General features: G+C 39.2%; 1 protein-coding gene across 1 annotated transcript in view; it reads right to left on the bottom strand.

The window, feature by feature from the left end:
- The window catches only part of ATRNL1 (attractin like 1), a 742,727-nt gene that overhangs the window by 62,305 nt on the left and 658,703 nt on the right, over positions 1-21,719 (bottom strand). The window contains exons 29-31 of the mRNA XM_033841823.2: positions 8,632-8,778; positions 5,255-5,298; positions 10-749 (exon numbers count right to left, since the gene is read on the bottom strand). Of these exons, the coding sequence (XP_033697714.1) occupies positions 8,654-8,778 (125 nt within the window). The 3' untranslated portion in view covers positions 10-749; positions 5,255-5,298; positions 8,632-8,653. The remainder of the gene's footprint in view (positions 1-9; positions 750-5,254; positions 5,299-8,631; positions 8,779-21,719) is intronic.

The following is a 21,719-nucleotide window of genomic DNA, read 5'->3' on the forward strand; positions in this document are numbered from 1 at the left end:
CTTAATTACCTTTAGAACAGTGAGAGAACAAATAATCTCAGGTTCCACAGGGACCTCCTGCTCTGCACTGTGGACTCATTTCTTGTAGCTGCTGGAATAAAACTCAAGTTGCAAACACTATTGGGGAATATCAATGTGAGCTTCAGTAAACACAATGCCAATTGTTTATCTAAAAGAAAAATATCTAGATAACGACTAAGAAGGAAGAGAGAAAAGTGTTTTACTTTATTATCTTGTTGAGAGCTTTAAAAGTGTTTTACATATGCCAATAGTGACTGAGAAATAATGTGAGCTGTTCTGATACAAATTTTAATGCTTTGTGTAAAATACTTCATTTACGTAATTACCTGCTAAAATTTCAGATGCTTATGTACAGATGAGTAACTTTGTCACTTAACAGTGGAACAGAAAGCACCAGGGTCGAACTTCACCAAATCCAGCTTACAAATGGAAAGTCAAATCATGATGCTGCACCTGTCATTTATTCCTTTATGTATCAATATAATAGTTGCAAGAGCTTCTGTAGGCCAGTGAGATATGATGCATCCCTCTACCTTCAAAACCTAGAAAACACTGAATACTAACCCATGGGAAAAGCATTAGGAAATCAAATTGTTGTAGGTGTTACGACAATGTAAAGAATATTATCAAAGGCTTACACACAGTGCCATCCAGACAGCCTTCTGATAACAACAGTCATATGGGACTGGATCTGAGGTTCTGAAAACTCTCTCTTTCTCATAAGCACCCTGGAAGGAAGGAAGCATGGTGTGTGAGACTTGTCATTCAGCTGAGGACAGAATCTTGGTTTTATTCTGCTTTTCCCAGGTCTCCATTTTAACCACTAGATCATGAGTCAACAGCCTTTGAAAAAATTGATGGAATTGATTCAACCACCTCTGCTTCCTTGGATATTTTTGGTTCATGTATAGTTTACAGACTGGTTCATATAATATCAAGCACAAGACAGCCAAAACAATGATTCCATTTCGAATTGATATTAACGTGGTTAAGACACGATTCTGGAAATTTGCTTTAATTTTAGTGACACGAAGTGACTTGTTTTATAAGTGGAATTAAACTTTATACCAACAGTCATAGTAAATTCCAAACTTTGTAGAAATGACTAATTATTATTCTTTGTTTTCTATTTCACCAAGATGATATATTTGACATTGCCATAATCTTTGCAAATCTTGTAAATAATCTCTTAGAGATTACACTGCAAGGGCAATTATCAAGACTACATCAGAATATGTACACAAAGTAATTTGCACCAGAGAGAGAGAGAGAGATCATTAATTGCATTTATGAAGTGTGAAAGGATATAAGAATCTTATGACATACTGGAACAGTAGAAAAATTGTTATTTTTTTTCTCAAGGGATTCCCATGAAGGTATATTCTTTTTTGGCCTTTCGACTTTAGGACAAAGTAATTCTCAATTCACTAATGTGCAAAACCCATGAGGTTCATATGTGCTGTCAACGTAAGAATTACTACTGAAAAGTCTACCACATAACCATCTTCTAAGTATGGTTTAGAAAAGGAAATTCTTGTCACTAAAACACTGCATATTATGTATAAAAACACAAACAAAACATCGTTACATATCCTTACAAACTTCTAGTTTGTAAAGCTCATCATGGACAACTGCTTCCTGAGAAACAAAATGATGCTATTTGGTATTTTTCCCTTACAGAAAAGTTGTTTCCTTTAACAGCCAACATCTTGAATTTCTGCATTGGAAGGTCAAACTGGAGCTGTCACTTCAGAAATCAGCAAGGAGTGGATGTTGTATATTCAGTCTTTGTTTCCTCTTCCAACTAGTTCATCTGCACATAAATGTTCAGGAGACCATATTTTTTTATACTCCCAGGACATGAGCTTCAAATGAACCTGGAGTTCTAACTCTCAGCAGGGAATAGTCCTGATAAGTAGAATATCCCGTTTGCCATTATCTATTTGTGTTGCAAGGTAATTCATTTTGGGTTGAAATCAAATTGTTTTAAGCTGAGCTGGTATTTTTATTGGTGTCCTTCCAGCCGGCCTTCCTTTTAAGTACCATCGTATTTCAAACAAGCTAGATCTAAAGGAAAAGATTACTGCTGCCAATGTGCGTTGTCACAAGGGAACAAAGATGTGCAAGACCTATTTTATGTTATTTATGTTTAAAGCATTGATAGTGGTTTGAGAGCACTAGTCTGCTGCCGGGGGAAATAAGCTGACTAATCAATGAAGGGTCAGGAAAGATGTGTGATGATGGGAAAGAAAATCTAAAACAATCTGGTGGTATTTGCTGTAAAATTACCATTTAAAGTTGAGGAAGGTAATATTTGCAGAATGTAATAGACACTGTAAAAATCCTGAAAAGCACAACTCTGAATTACCAGGTAACATATATCAGTGGTTTCTATTGCAATTTTATTATTTGGGAACTTTGGCACATATATGCCCTTTAGTGTTACCAAAAATCATCAAGAGAAGAATCGTTGCTCGGTAATTCCCTGAATTTAACCTTAAATCTTTTCATGGTGTAAGGATAAAACATTTAACTCTAATCTACTTCCTATTTCAACAACATAAGCCCATCACAACACCTAAGTAAGGTAGGTGAGCATTTTTATCCCAGGTTACTTAGAAATAGTTTAGACAACTGGTCCAAGGCATTAAAAAAAGTTGGCATTTGAGTTCACATTAAAACTTAAGTGTGTCCCACACAGGACCTATTCCAAGATAACTTATACATAACTGAAAAGCACACCATTTAAGATATCTTTCAGCAACAGGTGCGACAGAGGCACAAAGAACTGTTAGAAGAATTTGCTCACTAATGCCATTTTCTTAGGTGGATTTTCTAGAGTAGATCTCCTACCTGACCACGCACACAGCTGGTGTAAAGAGGCTTGTGCTTAAACAGCTATCTTGCCTGAGTGAAAATTTCACTTCTGCCCAAAATAAAAGTGGTCGAAGCTTTTGATGGTGAGGAGAATACAGTGTTTCTGCAGGGATCTTTGAGGGGTTCGGTTTCTTGTTCACTTAGGGCTGCTCCACAACCAGTCCTTGAACAGGGCAGAATTATCTCAACAAAGGGTGGGAGCCCTGGACGGCAGACAGGTCAGAATGGGGGAGGGAGGTGCAGTTTCCAGAAGCTCATGCAAAATACCATGCGGTCTCATATTTACAAAGCAAAATAATACCTGCTGTTTTCACTTGAATGGCTGGAGAGAGCAAAGGTCAACAGAATGTATTGGCTGTTGTGGCTGTGTCAGGCCCCCTAATGCTAAACAAGCAGGGGAGTCTGCTGGAAATTGGAGAGGGAGTTGCACGTTTATCAGAAAGGGCTGTGGGTTAGACCTGAGAGAATGCCGGCCCCTCACTTCGGCCACTCACAGGTGACTTCTCTAAGGAAACCTCTTCAGGGCCAAGAAAAATAAATTTTGAGTTGAAATCTTCAAATCCCTTGATAACCACTGATCCACCATCAAGAAGTCGAAGAGGAACCTGTGCCAGGCTCGGATGTCCGGAGAAGCTGCTGCTTTCTGTTGTAAGGAAAAGGCGCTCCAGGATTCGACTCTGAGCTCTTCCTGCTTCAGACACATCTTCATCTGGGCTCCTCCCCAAAACTCTTCTCCCTCTTCTAACGCTTCTGGGGCATGCTAGCCAGGCTGGGCAAGTTTCTCAGGGCAGAGTGGTCCTCTTCCCTGGCCTGACCTCTGGGAGGTGTGGTGTAGGGCTGTCCAGAGGGGTCTGCTATTTTATCCCTCAGAGCACAGGCAGGACCCCCCTCAGGGTTAGGCCTCAGGTCAGGCCCTGCGCACAGGAGGTGCTCGGTCCTCCTGTGGGGTTGGAGAGAAGAGAGGTGTTTGGATCATCCTGGCTGCTCTGCCTCGGTAACACTGGACTGAGGCCCAGAAGAGCAGTAGCACGGACATAGGCCAGGACCCAGAGGGCAATGTGGGGACTAAACCCAAAGCTTGCCAAAGAACAAGCAGACTTTTCTTAGAAAACTCCTCAGCTGTGCCATGGCTGCACCAGTCTCAGAAAGAGGACTTTCATTGTAAGTAAGAATGACTTATGTAAACACATGGTCAGGGCAGAGACCCTCAGTTCTGGCTGGAATCCTGGCCACTTAGGCTCTTGAGTGTTTTGCTTCCATTCTCAGGAACAGTCAAAGTGTTCAGCATGTAATTCAAAGAGAACATGTAGAAAAGGCTAAGAAAAATCAGGTGAAGAGAGAAAAATGGATTTTGAACGTGGAATTCAATGACCAAATTTTATAACCAAGTCTTAGACGGCAGATGGGCTTTTCCCGCAGTTGAATGCTTTTTCCTGGATGATCTTGAGAGGGTAAAAAATATATATAACAAAACTGCATTTGGCAATGGGGGTTGGAAGATCCAATGTTTTTATTTCAGTAATTAAACTCCTGATCAACAGCATACTATATCATAAAATGTTGGCTTTTTAAAGCAGGTTTGAACTTTCACACAATCTGTTTTAACACTGGCATGCACACCTACATACATATATACTGAGATGGTTCTCATTCATTTAAAAAATTTGATAAAACTAAAATGTTAAATGTACACTGTAATGAAAACACTGCTGTAACACCAACCAGATGGCTTGTATTCCTTGGAAAATTATTTAAAGCATTTTGACTTTGATAATTTCGTTAAAGAAATTCTTCTAACTGTAAATAAAGGCAGCTCTTAGGCCAAGTGCAATGTCTCCTTAATTTGCCTAATCATAAGAATCACCGAGGCGCTTATTAAGAATATGAATCTTCAGGGGTCATCAAGTCCTTCCGTATCTTAATCTCCAGAGGCAGAGGTAGGAATCTGCACTGACCCAGGTACTCTTATGATCAAGTAAGTTCCAAACTCACCTTAGCAAAATAGCAAATGGTCTTTGGAAGCTGGTATTTTTTTTGTCTATGCAGGTAGAATTAGTTCATTTGATCAGTTTTAATTTTTTACAACTTTTTACACGAAACACTTTTCAAATCATAGTTTTATGTTCAATGAAAAAAAAGATGTATCATGTATGACAACCAAATGTAAGGATCGATCCTTCTTGCCAAATTTTGACGAGAAAGTGACAATTGATGTTTCTGTCTAAATGTCACCAAGCAGCCATTTAAAAAATGTTTTACTAAAACTATATATTTTGAAAGAGTTAGAGCCGCTATTGACCAAAATATCCAAGTGGTTTTTCAGAAATCTCTATATCCTAGAAATTTAGGAACTTACGTTTTTATGAAATCTTCGTTTGCAAACACCTACTTGGCTTTTACCTATGGTGAAAAGATGAATGAAAAATTAATAGATGAATTCATAAAACAATCGGTTGGAAAAGAGCAGCCTGGTGGCCCCATGATTGTTAATACCAGCTACACTGCACTGAGGGCCCGTCGTGGAAGCTTTATGTCTATTATCTTCTAGGCTCACAACAACTCTGCAAGGTGGGCACCAGTACCTTCCCTCACAGATGGAAAGTCTGAGGCTTCAAAAGGTTAAAACGTGCCAGCACCACACAGCTCAAAGCTGGTTGCAACATCTGTTCTCAGGTCCAGCCACCAGTCTGCACTCTAAATGACCCGGCAGCAACACAAAGCCAGGTAGTCACTGCTGTCTTACTGGAACTCAGAGAAAATGAGATATTGAGAAGCAATGCAAGTAGCGATTACAGGTTGAAATATATTCTACTTGAAGTTTTCCTATTGAACATAACACAGTAGTATATGGCATACATTTTCCTTCTGTGTGTATCACTAAATAAATTTTCAGTTAAAAGCAATTAGGAAAATCCCAATCCTCTTAAAATGTATTAAATTGATCTGTAAGCATGTGCATCTTTTTTCAATGAGAATTCTCTAACTGTCCAAATAGTGTCCCCAGGTTAATTTTTAAAACTCCATTCTACTTAACCAAAATTTTTCATATTTGGAAGAATAAGAAACCCTAAAATCTAAAGAATTTTTCAAAGTCATTCTAAACTGAAATGTACATAATTCTATTAAGATGAGTTTTCAAGAGAATCAGTCATTTAATGCCTAATTTCTTGAAGAGTATCTGCATATACTTGTGGTTTGATTAAAAAAAAAAAAAAAAAGAAGCTTCCAAGTTAAAAGTGTTTGGGGTGTGGGGAGAAAAAGAACATGACACAGATTCAAAGTGATTATCCCTAAGGTCTTTTCAATCCACTTCACCTGAGGGTGAAGAGTTTTATTGCCAGTAAAAAGCTTTGAAAAGTCGAGAAGATATTGCATAATTAGTCACAGAGTTAGCAATATTTGGCCCAGAAAGGTTTAGGATGACTTTAACTTAACATTGCGTTATGTCCCATAATTGCCTGAAATTCAAATTTCTGAATTTTAAGAATCTGATGGGATTCGAGGTGAATGAGGCTTGACAATTCTTTCACAGTCATTCTATTTGCTTAGCCTCTCTAGAAGCATAGCTGAAATAGATTTTACGTACAACTCTGTATGTTTCCGTATTTTTGTTATATATGCTTTCTCTCACGACAATTGTTACAGAGTATTAAACAAATTGGGCAATCATTTTATTTTTAAATGATTATATTTTTGTATTCACCAGTTTTGTCAATTTATTTTTCCAGGAGAAAAAAAATCAACATTTAAAGGGCCCCCCAAAAAGCTAATAAAATTGTTTGAGTGTTTTCAGGAGACATTTACTAACTTCGCTCAATTTTCTTTTCTTTTTGAGAGAGAGAGAAAATATCATAGGGGGGTAAAAACAACCAGCTCTACTCCCTAGCCCCCCAAAACCCCCATAGGCTATAGATTAAATTGATCTAAGAATCAGTCTTATTTTTAACGCATGGAAAATAGCAAAATTATCATGCCAACATAAGGAATATATACTATAATTCATAAATGCCTAATTATCAAAACAATGACATAGTCATGGTTAGATGCAACCTAGCAATCTTATATATGATGCAACTACATATTGTATGATCATTCCTGTTATATATTACATTCGTTCCCATCAAATTAAGTTGGCTATGTTTAAATGGCATTGTGAAATAAACATTTAATATCACAACAGGGTCATATTCTGCTACTGCACAACCATAGCATGCAAGTAACTATGCATTAGCTGTAAACAGTAAAGTGTCATTACCTTCCAGAAATCCAAAGAACATGATAAGTACATAGATAGTACTAAACATCAATTATAGTTAAATGACTTTCATATTGAACAAAACTATATTGTATAAAGCAGTTTTGGATGTCTCTGTCACTGCTCTCTACACACATTCTGTAGTTCCCTTGAAGTTAAGAAACTGCAGTTCCAAACAAGATCTGTTAATCTACCGAGTTCTAGTGAACCGTTGTCAAAATTAGGACACAAATGATTCTATGTTCCAATGTGAAAGCTGTCTTCTATCATTTTTCCTTTCTGCCGTAATTCAGATTTTTGAATCATTAACCATATGCTAAATGTGGGCAACAATGAACTTATTTTATTTCTTAAACTGGAGACTCTCTCATGACACCGATGCGCTTGTGTTAGAAACAGGAATACTGTAGATGCTTGCCAGCAAATGCTCTTCTCTACTTGGATTCTAAGTGAAATAGTTGGCAGGAAGGAACCTGGGTCATATTATGACTTGGAGGAGGTGCTGTCTCTAAAATACTTTTCATAACGTTTGTAAAAGGTAGATAAAATCTAGCCGCTAGGAGAGGAAGGCCAAAAGAACATGATCTGTTCTTATAAAAATGCAGATGGAACATTTAGGTCTGATCCAATGATTCCTAGGCAATTAAAAAATTACCATATTAGAGCGGAAGCTTGCACACTGTAAAATAACTATTTCAGCTCTCTTTAGCTTTGTGATACTGGAGGCTGGTTTGGGAAGGAGGGCAAAAATGGATTGCTGGACAGGCTTTTCCATGCTCTATCAGCCCTGATAATGAGTTAGGCAGTTGGCATGGACGACAGCAATGTCCTCTTCACTCAGAATTCTAATCAATCTCCTGTGAAGTTGCATACACCATCCGTCCAAATGGACTCGTTTTGGTCTGCATTCCAGTTGGGTGGAAAATAGTCACATTTGAAAACTGAGTTCGGACATGATATGGTCCTGAGAAATATTTAAATACACTGCTTACATCCTACTAAATCAAAATCCTGCTTTTACGTTTACATGAGATAAAACAGCATTTAAAGCCGTTGCAATTGGTTCATTTCCTGTTTGTATACAAGTGACTTAAGTTTGCTTATGAGGCAAAAACTGTACAATTCTCATCATTCAGGCATTATAAAATGTCTTTCTTTAAAGTCTTGGGATATAAACAGTTTGGTTTATACGAATTACATATTTTTCATCTGCATTAAGAAACAATATACATGTTTTTCCAGAGTAATGTTATCTGTGATAAGCCTAAGATAGCCTTAAAAACTAACTTTATCACCTGTGACCATCAATATTGTTACTTTGATAAAACTCATGAACATTCTTTGGCCACTTGGGTCATTGACCATTTGCAGGGAACTGTATCTGGGCCTTGGGACCATACAGAGATTTGCCTCCATAAAAATCGAGGCCACAGACCAGCCTTAATGGAAGCCATTTACAAAGTCAAACATTACAGAACCTCCAGGAGCAGTTTCTGTTTCTCAGACACACGTTCCTTGACGTGTTGAGAGGTGGTGTTTTCGATTTCGGACTCCTGAAGTCTTGTCTTTACTATCTGAAGGCTTCTGTTGTGAAATATCTATTAGGGCACTGGCAATTGCAAGGCCTGGAAAAACAGGAAAAAAACCCACTTAAATGTTTGGTTACATATTTCTGGGATGGCAACAGTGGTGGCCTAGCATTGTTTTACATTCAGCAATCAAACATTTAGCTGCTTATTGGAAGTAGTTTACCCTTTACTTAAAATATTTTTTTAATTGAAGTATAGTTGATTTACAATGTTAATTACTGCTGTACAGCAAAGTGATTCAGTTATACACATATGTTTAAAAAAAAATTTCTTACCTTGGACATACGAACTGTACACATGAAGAAGAGCAAGGATCTAACAGAATTAACTGAGTGACATTGGACAATCAAATCAGTGTGTGACAAAACATCACAATCAGTTGTGGATATGACTCCACACCTTTCTATGTCTGAACACACGTTTGTTCTAAAAATATAAGAATTTTCAGTATTGTGTGTGTGTGTGCGTGTGTGTGTAACAAAAGTCAGTATATTAAGGTTTTTTTTAAAAAATTAGAGCAGCTTTAGGTTTACAGAAAAATTGAACCAATATTGATACATGATTATTAAGTAAGGTCCATAGTTTACATTGGGGTTCACACTTGGTGCTGTACACAAAGTTCTATAGGTTTCAACAAAAGCATATTGTCATATACTCACCATGAAAGTATCATACAGAATAGTTTCACTGCCCTAAAAATTCCCTGTGCTTTACCAATTTATCCCTCCCCTTCTCCTGAGCCTCTGGTTATCACTGATCATTTTTTAATATCTCTATAGTTTTGCCTTTTCCAGAATGTAATATGGTTGGAATCATACAGTATGTAGCCTTTTCAGATTGTCTTATTTCACTTAGCAATATGCCTTTAAGTTCCACCATATCTTTTTTTGGCTCAGTGGCTCATTCCTTTTTATTGCTAAATAATATTCCTTTGTATCAATGTACTACAGTTTGTCTATCTGTTCCCCTATTGAAGGACATCTTGATTGCTTCCAATTTCTGGCAATTATGAATAAAGCTGCCATAAACACCCATGTGCAAGTTTTTGTGTGGACATAAGTTTTCAATTCCCAAATACCTAGGAGCACAATTGTTGGATCACATGTAACTTGATGTCTTAGCTTTGTAAGAAAGTGTCAAACTGTCTTCCAAAGTGGCTGTGCTATTTTGTATTCCCACCAGCAATGAATGAGAGTTCCTGTTGCACCACATCTTTGTCAGCATTTGGTGTTGTCAAGTTCTGGATTTTAGCCATGTAGCTGTATCTCATGGTTTTGTTTTTTTTTTTTTTTTTTTGCGGTACGCGGGCCTCTCACAGCTGTGGCCTCTCCCATTGCGGAGCACAGGCTCCGGACGCGCAGGCTCAGCGGCCATGGCTCATGGGTCCAGCCGCTCCGCGGCATGTGCGATCTTCCCAGACCAGGGCACGAACCTGTGTCTCCTGCATCGGCAGGTGGACTCTCAACCACTGTGCCACCAGGGAAGCCCTCATGGTTGTTTTAATTTGTAATTCCCTAATAACATATGATGTTGAGTATCTTTTCACATGCTTATTTGTCATATGTAAATCTTCTTAAGTGAGGTATCCGTTCAGATCTTTTGCCCATTTTTAATTTTCTTGTTTGTTTTCTTATTGTTGTCTTTTAAGAGATTTCTTTTACATTTTGGATACCAGTCCTTTTTCATTTCAGATACTGTAAGCTCCCTACATACGAATGAGTTTCATTCTGAGAGAGTGTTTGTAAGTCCAGCAAAGTTAGCCTAGGTACCCAACTAACACAATCGGCTATATAAGTACTGTACTGTAATAGATTTAAAATACTTTTCACACAAATAATACACAAAAAACAAACACAAAAAATAAAGAAAACATTTTCAATCTTACAGTACAGTACCTTGAAAAGTATAGTAGTACAGCCACAACGCTGCTGCTTTTATGTTTGCTTCCTGACATCCTGGGCTTGAAATAAAGATAATGTACTACTGTACTCTATACAGTACTGTACAGTAAAGTACACAAAAGCACAACCACTTGTAGAGGATGCAAGCACATGACAATGTACGCCAGACATGTAAACTAATTACGTGATTGGACATGTGAACGCACGTTCAAATCTTTGACAGTTCGCAACTTGAAGGTTCATATGTAGGAGACACTGTATATGTTTGGAAAATATTTTCTCCCAGTCTGTAGTCTGTCTTTTCATTCTCTTAAATTGCTTTTAAGAAGTAAGAAAGTACCCCAGGGATAGAGTTGTGGATGCACATAGAAGAAAGATGACTTGTAGAAATTTAGCTGATGTCTTAAATATAAGAAAAAGACCATTAGTATTATCAGTAGAATATCTACACAAAAGTGGATCTCTAGTTATCATAAGTAATTGAAAGAATATTGTTTTGTTACATTGTTTTGTCCATTGATTGACAGGAACATTTGGTAAGATGTTCAGGAATAGTAAAGTCTTTCCTAAGTTGATACAAGCAATGGCTCAACCAGATGCCCTGGTTTATCACAGCTACACAGGAATCATTTTATCTAGTTTTGGTTTTTGAGTAAAATAAAATGTGCCAAATCCCCATACTAAACCATGAGACCAGACTGCTTGCTTTGAGAAGAGGTCAGCTTCCCTTCCCTAAAGTCTTGGAGACTTGACTGTGTATTGAGCTGAACCAGTCCCTGAGCTCTCATAGACATCTTGTCCATGTGCTGCTCTTAGAGGAAGGCCTCACTTTTGGATCTCATCCTATACAAGGTGTCATTGAATTATTTCATTCCTGTGGGTCAATTTATTCTAGGTAAGCCTCAAATATGACCTGGCAAGAACAGACCTCCAGAGATTCATGAACAGAAGGAAATGCCAGTGCGGGGAAATGGACACTATAAGAGGAAGTTCGACTAGCCTAGCGCAGTGCTGTGGAAGTCAAGGGAGGAGAGAAGTCAAGGCGTCTGCAAAAAAGTACCTAAGGGGTCAGCATGTGAGGCTTGCTAAAGAGGCCTTTGGATTTCCTCAAGGAAGATTCTGGTGATCTTGAGTCATTTCCATACTTGACTGAGGATGGAAGCCTGACAGTTAAGCTGGGAATGGAGTGAGAGGGAGTGTGGCCAACAGACATAAGTCTCATGTGCAAGATGTTTGTCGATGGAAAGAGGTAAGTAAGCTGGTACGTAGAGGAAGCAGCAGGGTCAGATGAGATGTACGTGAATGCATATGATTATCTGAGTACATATACATTTTTTAAAGATAAAAGGAGTTTCAGGTACATTTGAAAACAGAAGAGAAGGTATTTATGGAGAAGGAGAAACTAATGGTGTTAGAGAGGGAAGGGATTAAAAAGTTACAGTCATCACCGGCTAGGCTGATAATCTCACATATTTAGTTTTTAAGGGTTGATGTTAAGTAACCTACTCTTTCAGGATATTAATAATTATCCTGAGTTTCTTAGGGATAACATAAGTTCAAAGGTTCAAATTTAAGTAAAATTTACTTTCTTGACCTTTGAAGAGCACATATGAACTTCTGAAGTGTCCAAAATAGATGTTTTAACCACTTATTATGCTGTGAGAAATAATTAGTTTGTTATTTCTGTAAGGGAGGGAGCCAAAGCACATTATTTACAAAAAATCAGAGACCGTGGTTGTGCTAAGTGAAAGTTCAGCACAGACAGACCTTACGTTTCCACAGATCTCTTGGCACACTTCTGGCAAAACTTACAACCTTTTGTTATTTCATCTTTGGTACCATCTTATCCAGAGACAGCCAAATATGACAAATAATATACGTCTCTTTTAATGTGAACAGAGATCACTTACACTAATTCCAGTGATCACGGCATCCAAATATGAACTCATGTTATTCATTAAACTGCGGCATGACCTCGTCCAAAGGAGCCCTGAGAAACACTTTCCCACTTACATGTAGCTGCAAACATTGTTTTCCATACAGAAGATACAGAGCCAAGAGAGAAGTAAACAGTTTAAGTGGCCAAAACAGGAAATTCTATGCTAATCCTAAACTGTCACTGTATCTTTGTATTTCAGGGTATGTGAATGTGAAGTCTGGGTTTACTAATGATGTGTAAGCTTAGAAACACATTCAGTTGAAAATAATCAATCATAAACCATATTTCAGTCCTTAATTTAAAACTAAAATTATAAATCATGCTTATTTTTAATTTGACAGCTTTCTGTCCTTTCCTATGAAAACTGAACAATTAACTCAATTTTCAGATTCTGTATAAATGGCAATATGTATGCGGGAAACCCAGCTTTCCTCCAGGCAGTGATATTTGAGTGTCCACCATGTGTACTCACAGAGGTCGCTCAGAGGGCCACTTGCCCAGGTCTTATCGTCTTAATGGGCCAAATGATGCTTTCATTTCATTCAAATATAAGCTTGAGTCCTTCACTGGACCACACAGCTCGTGGCACACCATGAGTTCTTCTGCATTTTAAATCCTGTAATTTAATTACAAACAGCGCAATAATCATAATAACTCTGTGTGTGTGTGTGTGTGTGTGCACGCCTTGTGTCAAACTGTTAAGTGTAAGTTTTTACTACTATGCTTGAATTTCTTCGTATTTTAATATATGGAGAACCTTAAAACACAGCAACAACAACCCAGAAATTGCTAGGTCCTCCTTCAACCTATTAGAGGCCCTGGACACAAGAGTAAACAGGGGAGACAAGAACCCTGTCTTCTTAAATTGTCTAGTGTGTGGAAGACTCATGAAAAAAGAGAGAGAGAAATCAATTTCTATCATTACCTTTCAGCAAAGGAATCTAATTTTCTTAATTGAGAAAAAGAAAAGTCAAGTCAGTAGCTCTTTAAAGAAAGACAATATTGCTCCCCTTCTCCCCCAAAATGTAACAGTTATATGCTGGTGAGAGACCGAGGATACAAACACAATGGCCTGACCATATATAGAAACAGAACTCTGGCCCACAGGCTGTAGCAACCTGCACAGGAAACCAGTCTCTTATCTATAGTAACCAGCACAAGAAGCCAGCCTGCTATGTCAGGCTTGTAGGAGTCAGACTGCCATCTCTAGTAACAACCCAGGGAGTCAACTACCCCATAACAACGGGCCCCAAACAGCCAGGACTTCATTAATAACTGACAGCTTCCCTAATGTTTGTCCCTGCTTCCAACTTAGGACCAACAAGAGAAAGGGAAATATGCGCCCCTCACCAACCACAGAGAAGGCCCCGCTTCCAGTTAGCCTGCCGCCAGCTTGCCAGCTTTCTGGTGCCGACAGCCTCCAATAAGCTTCCTTGAAGCTTTCTCTTTTTTCCATTATAAAATGTTCCCACACATTCGCACTCTGCCACAGTGCAAGCATGCGATGGTGGATGACTCCCTTGCTATATGGCAAGTTCTGAATAAATAAGCTTTGCTTGTAATTGGGCTGGTCTTGGTTCATTTTCACAATGACAATGAAGAAATAAAGGTAGCTTGAGATCTTCTCTGGATTAAAAAAAAATATGTATCAATAAAATAAAAGCAACTTAGAAGTAAGTTCTCCATATCGCCCTTTGACGCAAACGCTCTCTCCTGGTTGAGATTTCCCGAGGAACTTTTTCCCGGTGAGAGGTTTTCTGCCGAAGACCCCACACTCCCCGTGCCCTAGGAGAAAGTGCTTCCTCCTGGTAGGAGGCTGCACAGGGGCACACCCCCGTGACATTAGAGTTCCATGAAAATAGGGTCAGTCCAGAAGATCATTTTTCAAAAAGTCACACAAATCATCTGGTGAAATCCACTTATTGTGTTCTCTAGGCCTAGCACAGTTCCTTGTTATCAAAGCAATACAATTAACTGGGGGAACAATTCATTATTTTAGACTGGTGTTCTAAAGGAATTTCATTTACCATGTCAAGATGATGCACAGATGCTGCAGGCTAGCAAAATTTACATCAAAATATGCCAGTAGATTCAATAAAAATGCTGGGGTTTAAGTATTTATTATAAGCTTTACCTTTTTTGCACTTTTAGTTCTTAAATACCAGACACTATGACATTTAGACGACTTAAATATGAATTATAAACCTCATAAGAAAGAAGCGCCATCTCCTGTTTCCTATTCCACTTCCATGGCCTCTTGGCGTTTTGAACTGGTGCTCGATCATGGGGAACATCACCAGTGGCTGCTCTGGTTCACCCAGGGCAGGACAAGCTGGGAAGGAAGCAGACTTCTTTGGGACCATGCAGATTTCTTTCCGCACGTGGGCACAGTTTAGTTGTTACTGGTTTGGATGCTAAGAGCTACCAGAGGTATTTAGTAAAAGTAGGAGATGCACCCAAATCAGGCCTTTACCCAGGACCTTGGATAAAAACAATATTTTCCTCCTAAATTTAAGAACTTCGTTTCTCAATAAACATGTGCAGGCATGCCCTAAAGAGGAAGCGATGGAAATGAGTAAAGCTAAATATTTAAATCATAAATATATCTTTCTAAAACCACTAAATTTGCAAAACCACCAAGGAGAAACATCAGGAATTTAGTTATCTTTAGTAAAACTCTAGCTTTTCCTAATGGAAGTGACATGGTATTAGTAGACGCCAGCAGTAACAATCTAATCATAAAATTACTGATGTGTGTTTTTTTACAATTATGCAGAACAATTAATAAGTACGGTAATAAAATACTGCATATCAAATGAAATTGCCTCATTTTATATACAAACATAGCACTTCCATTTTACATTTGAACGAAGCCTCAGATAAGTCATTCATTTTGAAATGCTCTCCTCCCAGGTCTGTGTAAGAGCAGGCACCACTATATATTTTAATTTCCCAAGAAAACAGCTTCATTAGGTGTGAAAGGTTAATTGCGGGTGTAAGTGGAGCTCAGGGAACGGTTCAGGGTCTGTAGTGAATTGCACAACCTGCTTCAGGAAGGCTTGAACGAGCGCTGTTAACTGTTTGCCCTGCTGAAATGCTTTCACTGCCTCATTTACTATCTGTCTTCTTTTATGGCTTATATTTGTAGTTCTTCTAGACCTTTAATGGCTACAGTTTTACTTCACTGTAATCAGATTTAAATGGAAATACCATGCTGGGATGTTTAAATGTTTTCCCTCTGATTGTATATAGCTACATACTACTGATCAGAGCCCTGGCTATCCTTCACACAATTAAGAAAGTGACTTTGGGAAACTCTGATGTTGCATAGACTCTAGCTGTTGTGCAGACTTAATTTCACATTCAGTGTGGCCACTCTTGCCAATATGCAACTAGGGCTGGATGAATAATTAGAAAGTATGCATTTCCACTTTAATTTATCTGTTGGAAGACCAGCACAACTGAAGTCATTATTAGGCAAAACTCCAAAGGTTATATTGTTGAACAAAAATTGAAATACTTCAAGTGCTGAAGACACCGGAATGACAAATGGACCGGAATGACAAATGGACCGTATTTGTCTGAGAGTTTAAAGAAATGTTTCCCTTCACCTACTAGAAACCAGTGACAACTACAGGTGTCAATGTTTAAATACAAATGATAATTGTATTCTGGTTATAAAATTTTGTTTGGCCTTTAACACATCCTTTTTTTTTTCTTTCCTGTGCTGCGCGGCTTGCGGGATCTTAGTTGCGGGATCCCCGACAAGGGATTGAACCCTGGCGGGCCCTCGGCAGTGAAAGCTCAGAGTCCTAACCACTGGACTGCCAGGGGATTCCCAACACATCATAACATTTTAAAGTTTAATTTAAAGACACACAGTAAAGGTTCTACAAAATGTAATCCTACTCTAGCACCACAGTGCTGAGCACTCCCTGAATTTTATGTGAACTGTTCCCTGTATTTAGAATGAGCTGAACAAATCATGGCCATTACTGTCTCAAGTCATGGTTTACTGCAAATCCTCATGGTGCTTCACAAGTAAAGCTTCTTTTAGATCATATCAGTTCTGATTTTAATTATATACTAGGAAATTTTATTGATTCATTGAAAATATTTTGTGATTCTTTTTTGAGAGCCACAAACATTTATAAGAACCAGCTCTGCAGCTACTTCTCCATGTTTTAAAGTAAATTTCCAATCGAGAATTTCCTGTCTCTAAGGCAACTGGGAAAATATTTCCTAGTATTTCCTTCCTTCAATTAAAAGAATATGATATATGATAATCCCTTATTTTAAAACCTAATTATCCTTAATTTAATTGAAGAGCTTACTGTTCATTGAAGAAATTGAACTATAGCAGTTTTGTAAAAATAGCAATATTTTAATTTTCATTAGGTAGAGACATTGTATTTTAGCATTTCTAGAAGTACCATGTCATTGTTTGTTTTAGATTAAAAGGGATTATATGTGAAAGTATTTACAAACTATAGAATATTATATAAAGTGAGTTAATAGTTTCAATAACAGAATAAGTTACTACCACTAATAATAAGAAATCAAATTACAAATATTCAGAAAACTCCAAAGTCCTAAGGGTCAAAAAATTGTTTAAACAGCAAATCACTTCATTCAATTATTACTTCTCGAGTGCCTACTATATGCCAGGTACTGCTCTGGTCCCTAAGGGTTAAGCAGTGAATAAGACAGACAAGACATAAAAGATTCTGTACCTCATGGTGCTTATTACATTATAGTGGGTCAAGCTCATATATTCTTTTGACCAAGTTATTGTGAGGATTGAATGTGAAGGGCTTAGAGAAGTGCCTGGCACATAAAAGCTCAAAAATGTCAATCATCATCATCATTAACAACAAGTGGGAAGTTTGAAGTCAAACTGGAAATTGATAAAACACTGGGCACTCAAGATTTTGCCTCTATCCTTTAGGATCACTCATTCGTTCAATAATGCATTCAAAACTCAGTATGACTATCATGTGGAATGCCTAATAAAGGACAAAATTTGATAGAACGATGGATTCGAAGACTCACAGACAGTGTCAGTTTAGAGCAACACCGTCTGTGAGGTGAGAACTGTGTTTAGAACTCAAGCCAGAATTATTCTGATGTTTTGGATAATAAAATTGAGAACTTGCTCACGAACGTGTGGATGACTTGTGCGCGTTGCCTGCTCATTAAGGAATGTAAAAGTAATTGAAAGTGATAATGGCAAAACAGATGAATGACACTATTCAACAGAGAAAACACTGTATTAATATTACTTGTACTATTACAGATACCACTAATAATTAACTTTCATCCATTTTTTAGACTTTAAAAATGCTCTTATGTTAATTATCTAGGTTCTGTTGAAGTGGGTCAGGAAGCTATTTTTGTCCTTGCTTCACAGATGGCCAGAACGAGGCACAGAGTGATTAAATGACTAGTTCAGGCTTGCACAGCTGGTGGTTATGGGGGACCTGAACCCAGGACTCCAGATCCTTTGACTTGCACTCTGCTCACTTTATAGCCGTTAGAAGGAAACTGCTGATTTGGTGCAAATGACTAACATGCGACTGTAAACCAAAATAAAAAGAAAAGCAAAAATTGGTAGGGACGTAAAATTAGTTATGGTCAAAGGCATTAATTAATGTTGATGTTATAAAAACAACAATAATAATATAAAAAATAACTATTCTGTTAACATTGATATGATATGCCAGGCATTGCCCTCCGCACTTTATATGCATTATTTTATCCGTTTATGCAGATAGGAGTAGATGACAATGCAGGTTAAATCCATAAACACGCATTGAGGGCGTATTGCAGGCAGTGTGGTTGAGGCTGGTTGTCGTCAGAGTCATTACCACATAGCATCAAGTGACGACAACGGTGCAAGAGCTCCTAGATTTGCTGACAATCACACAGAGACAAATTCTATGAAGTTGGCACAAGGCAAGAGGGAAAGAAAGATAAAGGTGAGATCTGCAAGGTGGGTGTGGAGATCAAAGATTCCCAGGGGAGAGATGATCTCTGAGCTGAGGTTTGAAAGAGGAGACGGAAGTTGTCAGATAAAGAACACTGGCATGAGGGGTGTGGTATGTTCTGGGTAGAGGGAACTAAAACTTCAACAGCATGGACAGAAAGGATATTTGGGAAACATCAGAAAGGATATTTGGGAAACATCAGGACAGTTGCTATGGGTGAAACACAGGTGCAAATGGGAGAATGATGAGAGGGAAGAAAGAGAGGTAAGCAGAAGGGGGTCACATGATTTTTAGGAGTGAAGAGGCACAATCAGATTTTTATTTCAAAGAGACACCTCTACCGGTAGCACTGACAGACTGGAGTGGTGGGTGAGGCTATGATTATTAAAACCAGATAAGAAAGCGACAATAAGGAGAGAGAAAAGGGATGAACAGGATAGATATTTAGGGAAGATTAATATGGGAGATTAAAAATAGGGAGAAGCCTAGTACCACTCGCACGTACAGCTTGGTACGCCTTGGGTGGCTGGACGCATACAAACGCTATTTACTATCCTATGAAGGAGGAACAGGAACAGTCAGGGCGTGTGAACGGTGGTGGCTCATTTGCTTAGCTCTGGACATCCTGAGGTTGATGACCTGTGGGCGTCGTAGTGGAGATGTCTAGTTGGATATGAAGGTGTGAAGCCCGGGAATAAGTCTAGCCCAGGGAGGTAGACTTGTGGTGATCTGCATGAATTGAGTCTGAAGACTGTAATTGTACGGATGGGTAATGCTAGTTGTTACAACAGTTAAACCCTGCAATCTCAGTGGCTTAGCAAAAGAGAGGTTCATTTCTCACTGTGTAAAGTCTGAGGTGGGAGTCCTGATTGGCGTCAGGACGTGTGTGGGCGAAGAGGAAAGAAGCACAGCACCTGCTTTATGCAGTTACTCGGGGACCCAGACTGATGATGCTTCTGCCATCTTCAATCTGGGGTTTCCAGGGCTGCCTTGAGCATTGATGTCTAGGGGGCAGGTGGGAGATGAGAGAGTAAAAAAGGTTCAACCCCTTCTAAACCACCGTGGACCAGAAAAGCTCAAGACACTCTGTTTCAATGCCGTTAGTGGGTACTACTTCCCAGAAACAAGTCTCCACCAGGGGAGGGCAGTGGAAGTCTTGGGTGCAGAGCCAGCAGTCTCTGCCACTGGAGTGGGTAAGGTCTGGTAGAAAGAGAGTAAGACAGAGAGAACGACCAAGAAGAGGACTGGTAATGGAGGAGCAGAGCCCATGAGACGATCTGAACACCCAGAGAGGTAGAAGAAAGCCAGGACTGAGACAGTCCACAGACTCTGTAAGACTAGGCGGTGGTTGGCTACGACCTGTGGATCCTGCTTCTGTTTGCAACAAATAGCCCCCAAATTCCATGACAACTGTAAGCCAGCTGAGTTTGTGGCTTCCAAACTTTTCTTGATTTGAAATTCAGAACGTTCCTTGAGAGATTTCTCTTGGAAGGAAGTTGGAGTAGGTGGCTGCTAAGGTCACTTCTGGCTTGACGAATTTATGACTGCAGCTGCCTTTCTTCATCAGGCCAGCATGGAGGACCCAGTATCATTGCTGGCCTCGTCTCTCACACATGCTCTCACATGGCTGCCACAAGCATCACTGTGAAGTCAGGGGACTGGCTGGGTTCAAGAATTTCCTTGTTCGAGATCTGCATCTGCTTTTGCTAGCTGGGAAGGAATGGACATACTCTACCCCAGTGAGAACCACACTGGTGATAGGAGGTGTGGGTTGTACTTACTGTTTGTCAGGTGTGGTTTTTATGATGCCAATAACACGGGTAAAGAAACTGGCTCTAAGTCTCAAATTGGAAAAGTGAAGAGACTGGGCAGTGTCAAAGACCAGCCTGGGGCTTGATCTTACATCTAGCAATCTGAGAACAAGCTAATAGACATTTTTTTAAGTTTAGTTTTCTAATGTTTCAGATTATATTACAATTCTGTCTTTATAACTCTGCCTACCCCTCATGATTGGGAGCACCTTGAAAGTGGGGCTTATGTTTCATTCATCTTTATATCCCAATGGTTAGTCTATGATGGGTGGTCAGTAAACATTACTTGAATGAGAATTAAGTGATGGATCATGATGCTGTGTGCTTCTAAGGAGGTGAATTCTGATTAGAATTAGATTACAAGTCTCAGTGTTACTTTACCTTAAAGGTATTTGGAAATATAGGCTGGCCTCCTCCTTGTTTCTCTAATCCTTGTACTTAGTTGCAGAGAAGTTACTGAGAGGAGGGTGGGAATCAGGCAGGGCAGGCGAGGGACACCACAGCACCAGCGTGGCTATCGTTAATATACTGTCCAAGAAGGTGACCCAGGGGAGAGTTACCTGCATGATGCCACTGTGCTGCAAAAGTGTCCAGCCCCTTCCTGAGAACTGGGTGTGCTCATGTCCTGAGTGTGAGAGCTATACTCGTGAGTATCAGGCTTGGTATTTTTTTTTTTTTTTTGCGGTATGCAGGCCTCTCACTGTTGCAGCCTCTCCCGCTGCGGAGCACAGGCTCCGGACGCGCAGGCTCAGCGGCCATGGCTCACGGGCCCAGCTGCTCCGCAGCATGTGGGATCTTCCCGGACCGGGGCACGAACCCATGTCCCCTGGCATCGGCAGGCAGACTCTCAACCACTGCGCCACCAGGGAAGCCCCAGGCTTGGTATTTTGGTCAACACTGTCCCTAAACAGGTTTTAATATGTGTGGCTGTGTGTACAATATCGAGGAAAAGCTGAAAAAGCTGCCACACTTGCTTGGCATCAAAGCATTAGCAATTTAACTCTCCCTGAGTGTCTTTGCAGACTTTTAGTATTTTAAATCAACTTTGGTAGATCGACCATAAGCTCCCCTCGTTCCTGGATGGACCACTTCCCAAAAGGAAAAATCAGTTCAGCTTTCATGTTCTGAGATCTCCCTGGAGATTGTTCAAAGTTAGAGCCAACACAAAAACACAAATGATATTTTTTTTTAAAGAAACTAGATTACAATTTTAAATCAAGGTTAAACAGTGTTGGGTGGTGATGTGAATCATTGCTTTCCACAGCATTTACAGGAGAGTATAGGAGACAGTTACAGGGCTTATATCCTCTACACAGATAAACTCCACTGAATATTAAAA

This window comes from Tursiops truncatus, chromosome 16 (genome assembly GCF_011762595.2).
Source record: "Tursiops truncatus isolate mTurTru1 chromosome 16, mTurTru1.mat.Y, whole genome shotgun sequence".
Classification (NCBI taxonomy): domain Eukaryota; kingdom Metazoa; phylum Chordata; class Mammalia; order Artiodactyla; family Delphinidae; genus Tursiops; species Tursiops truncatus.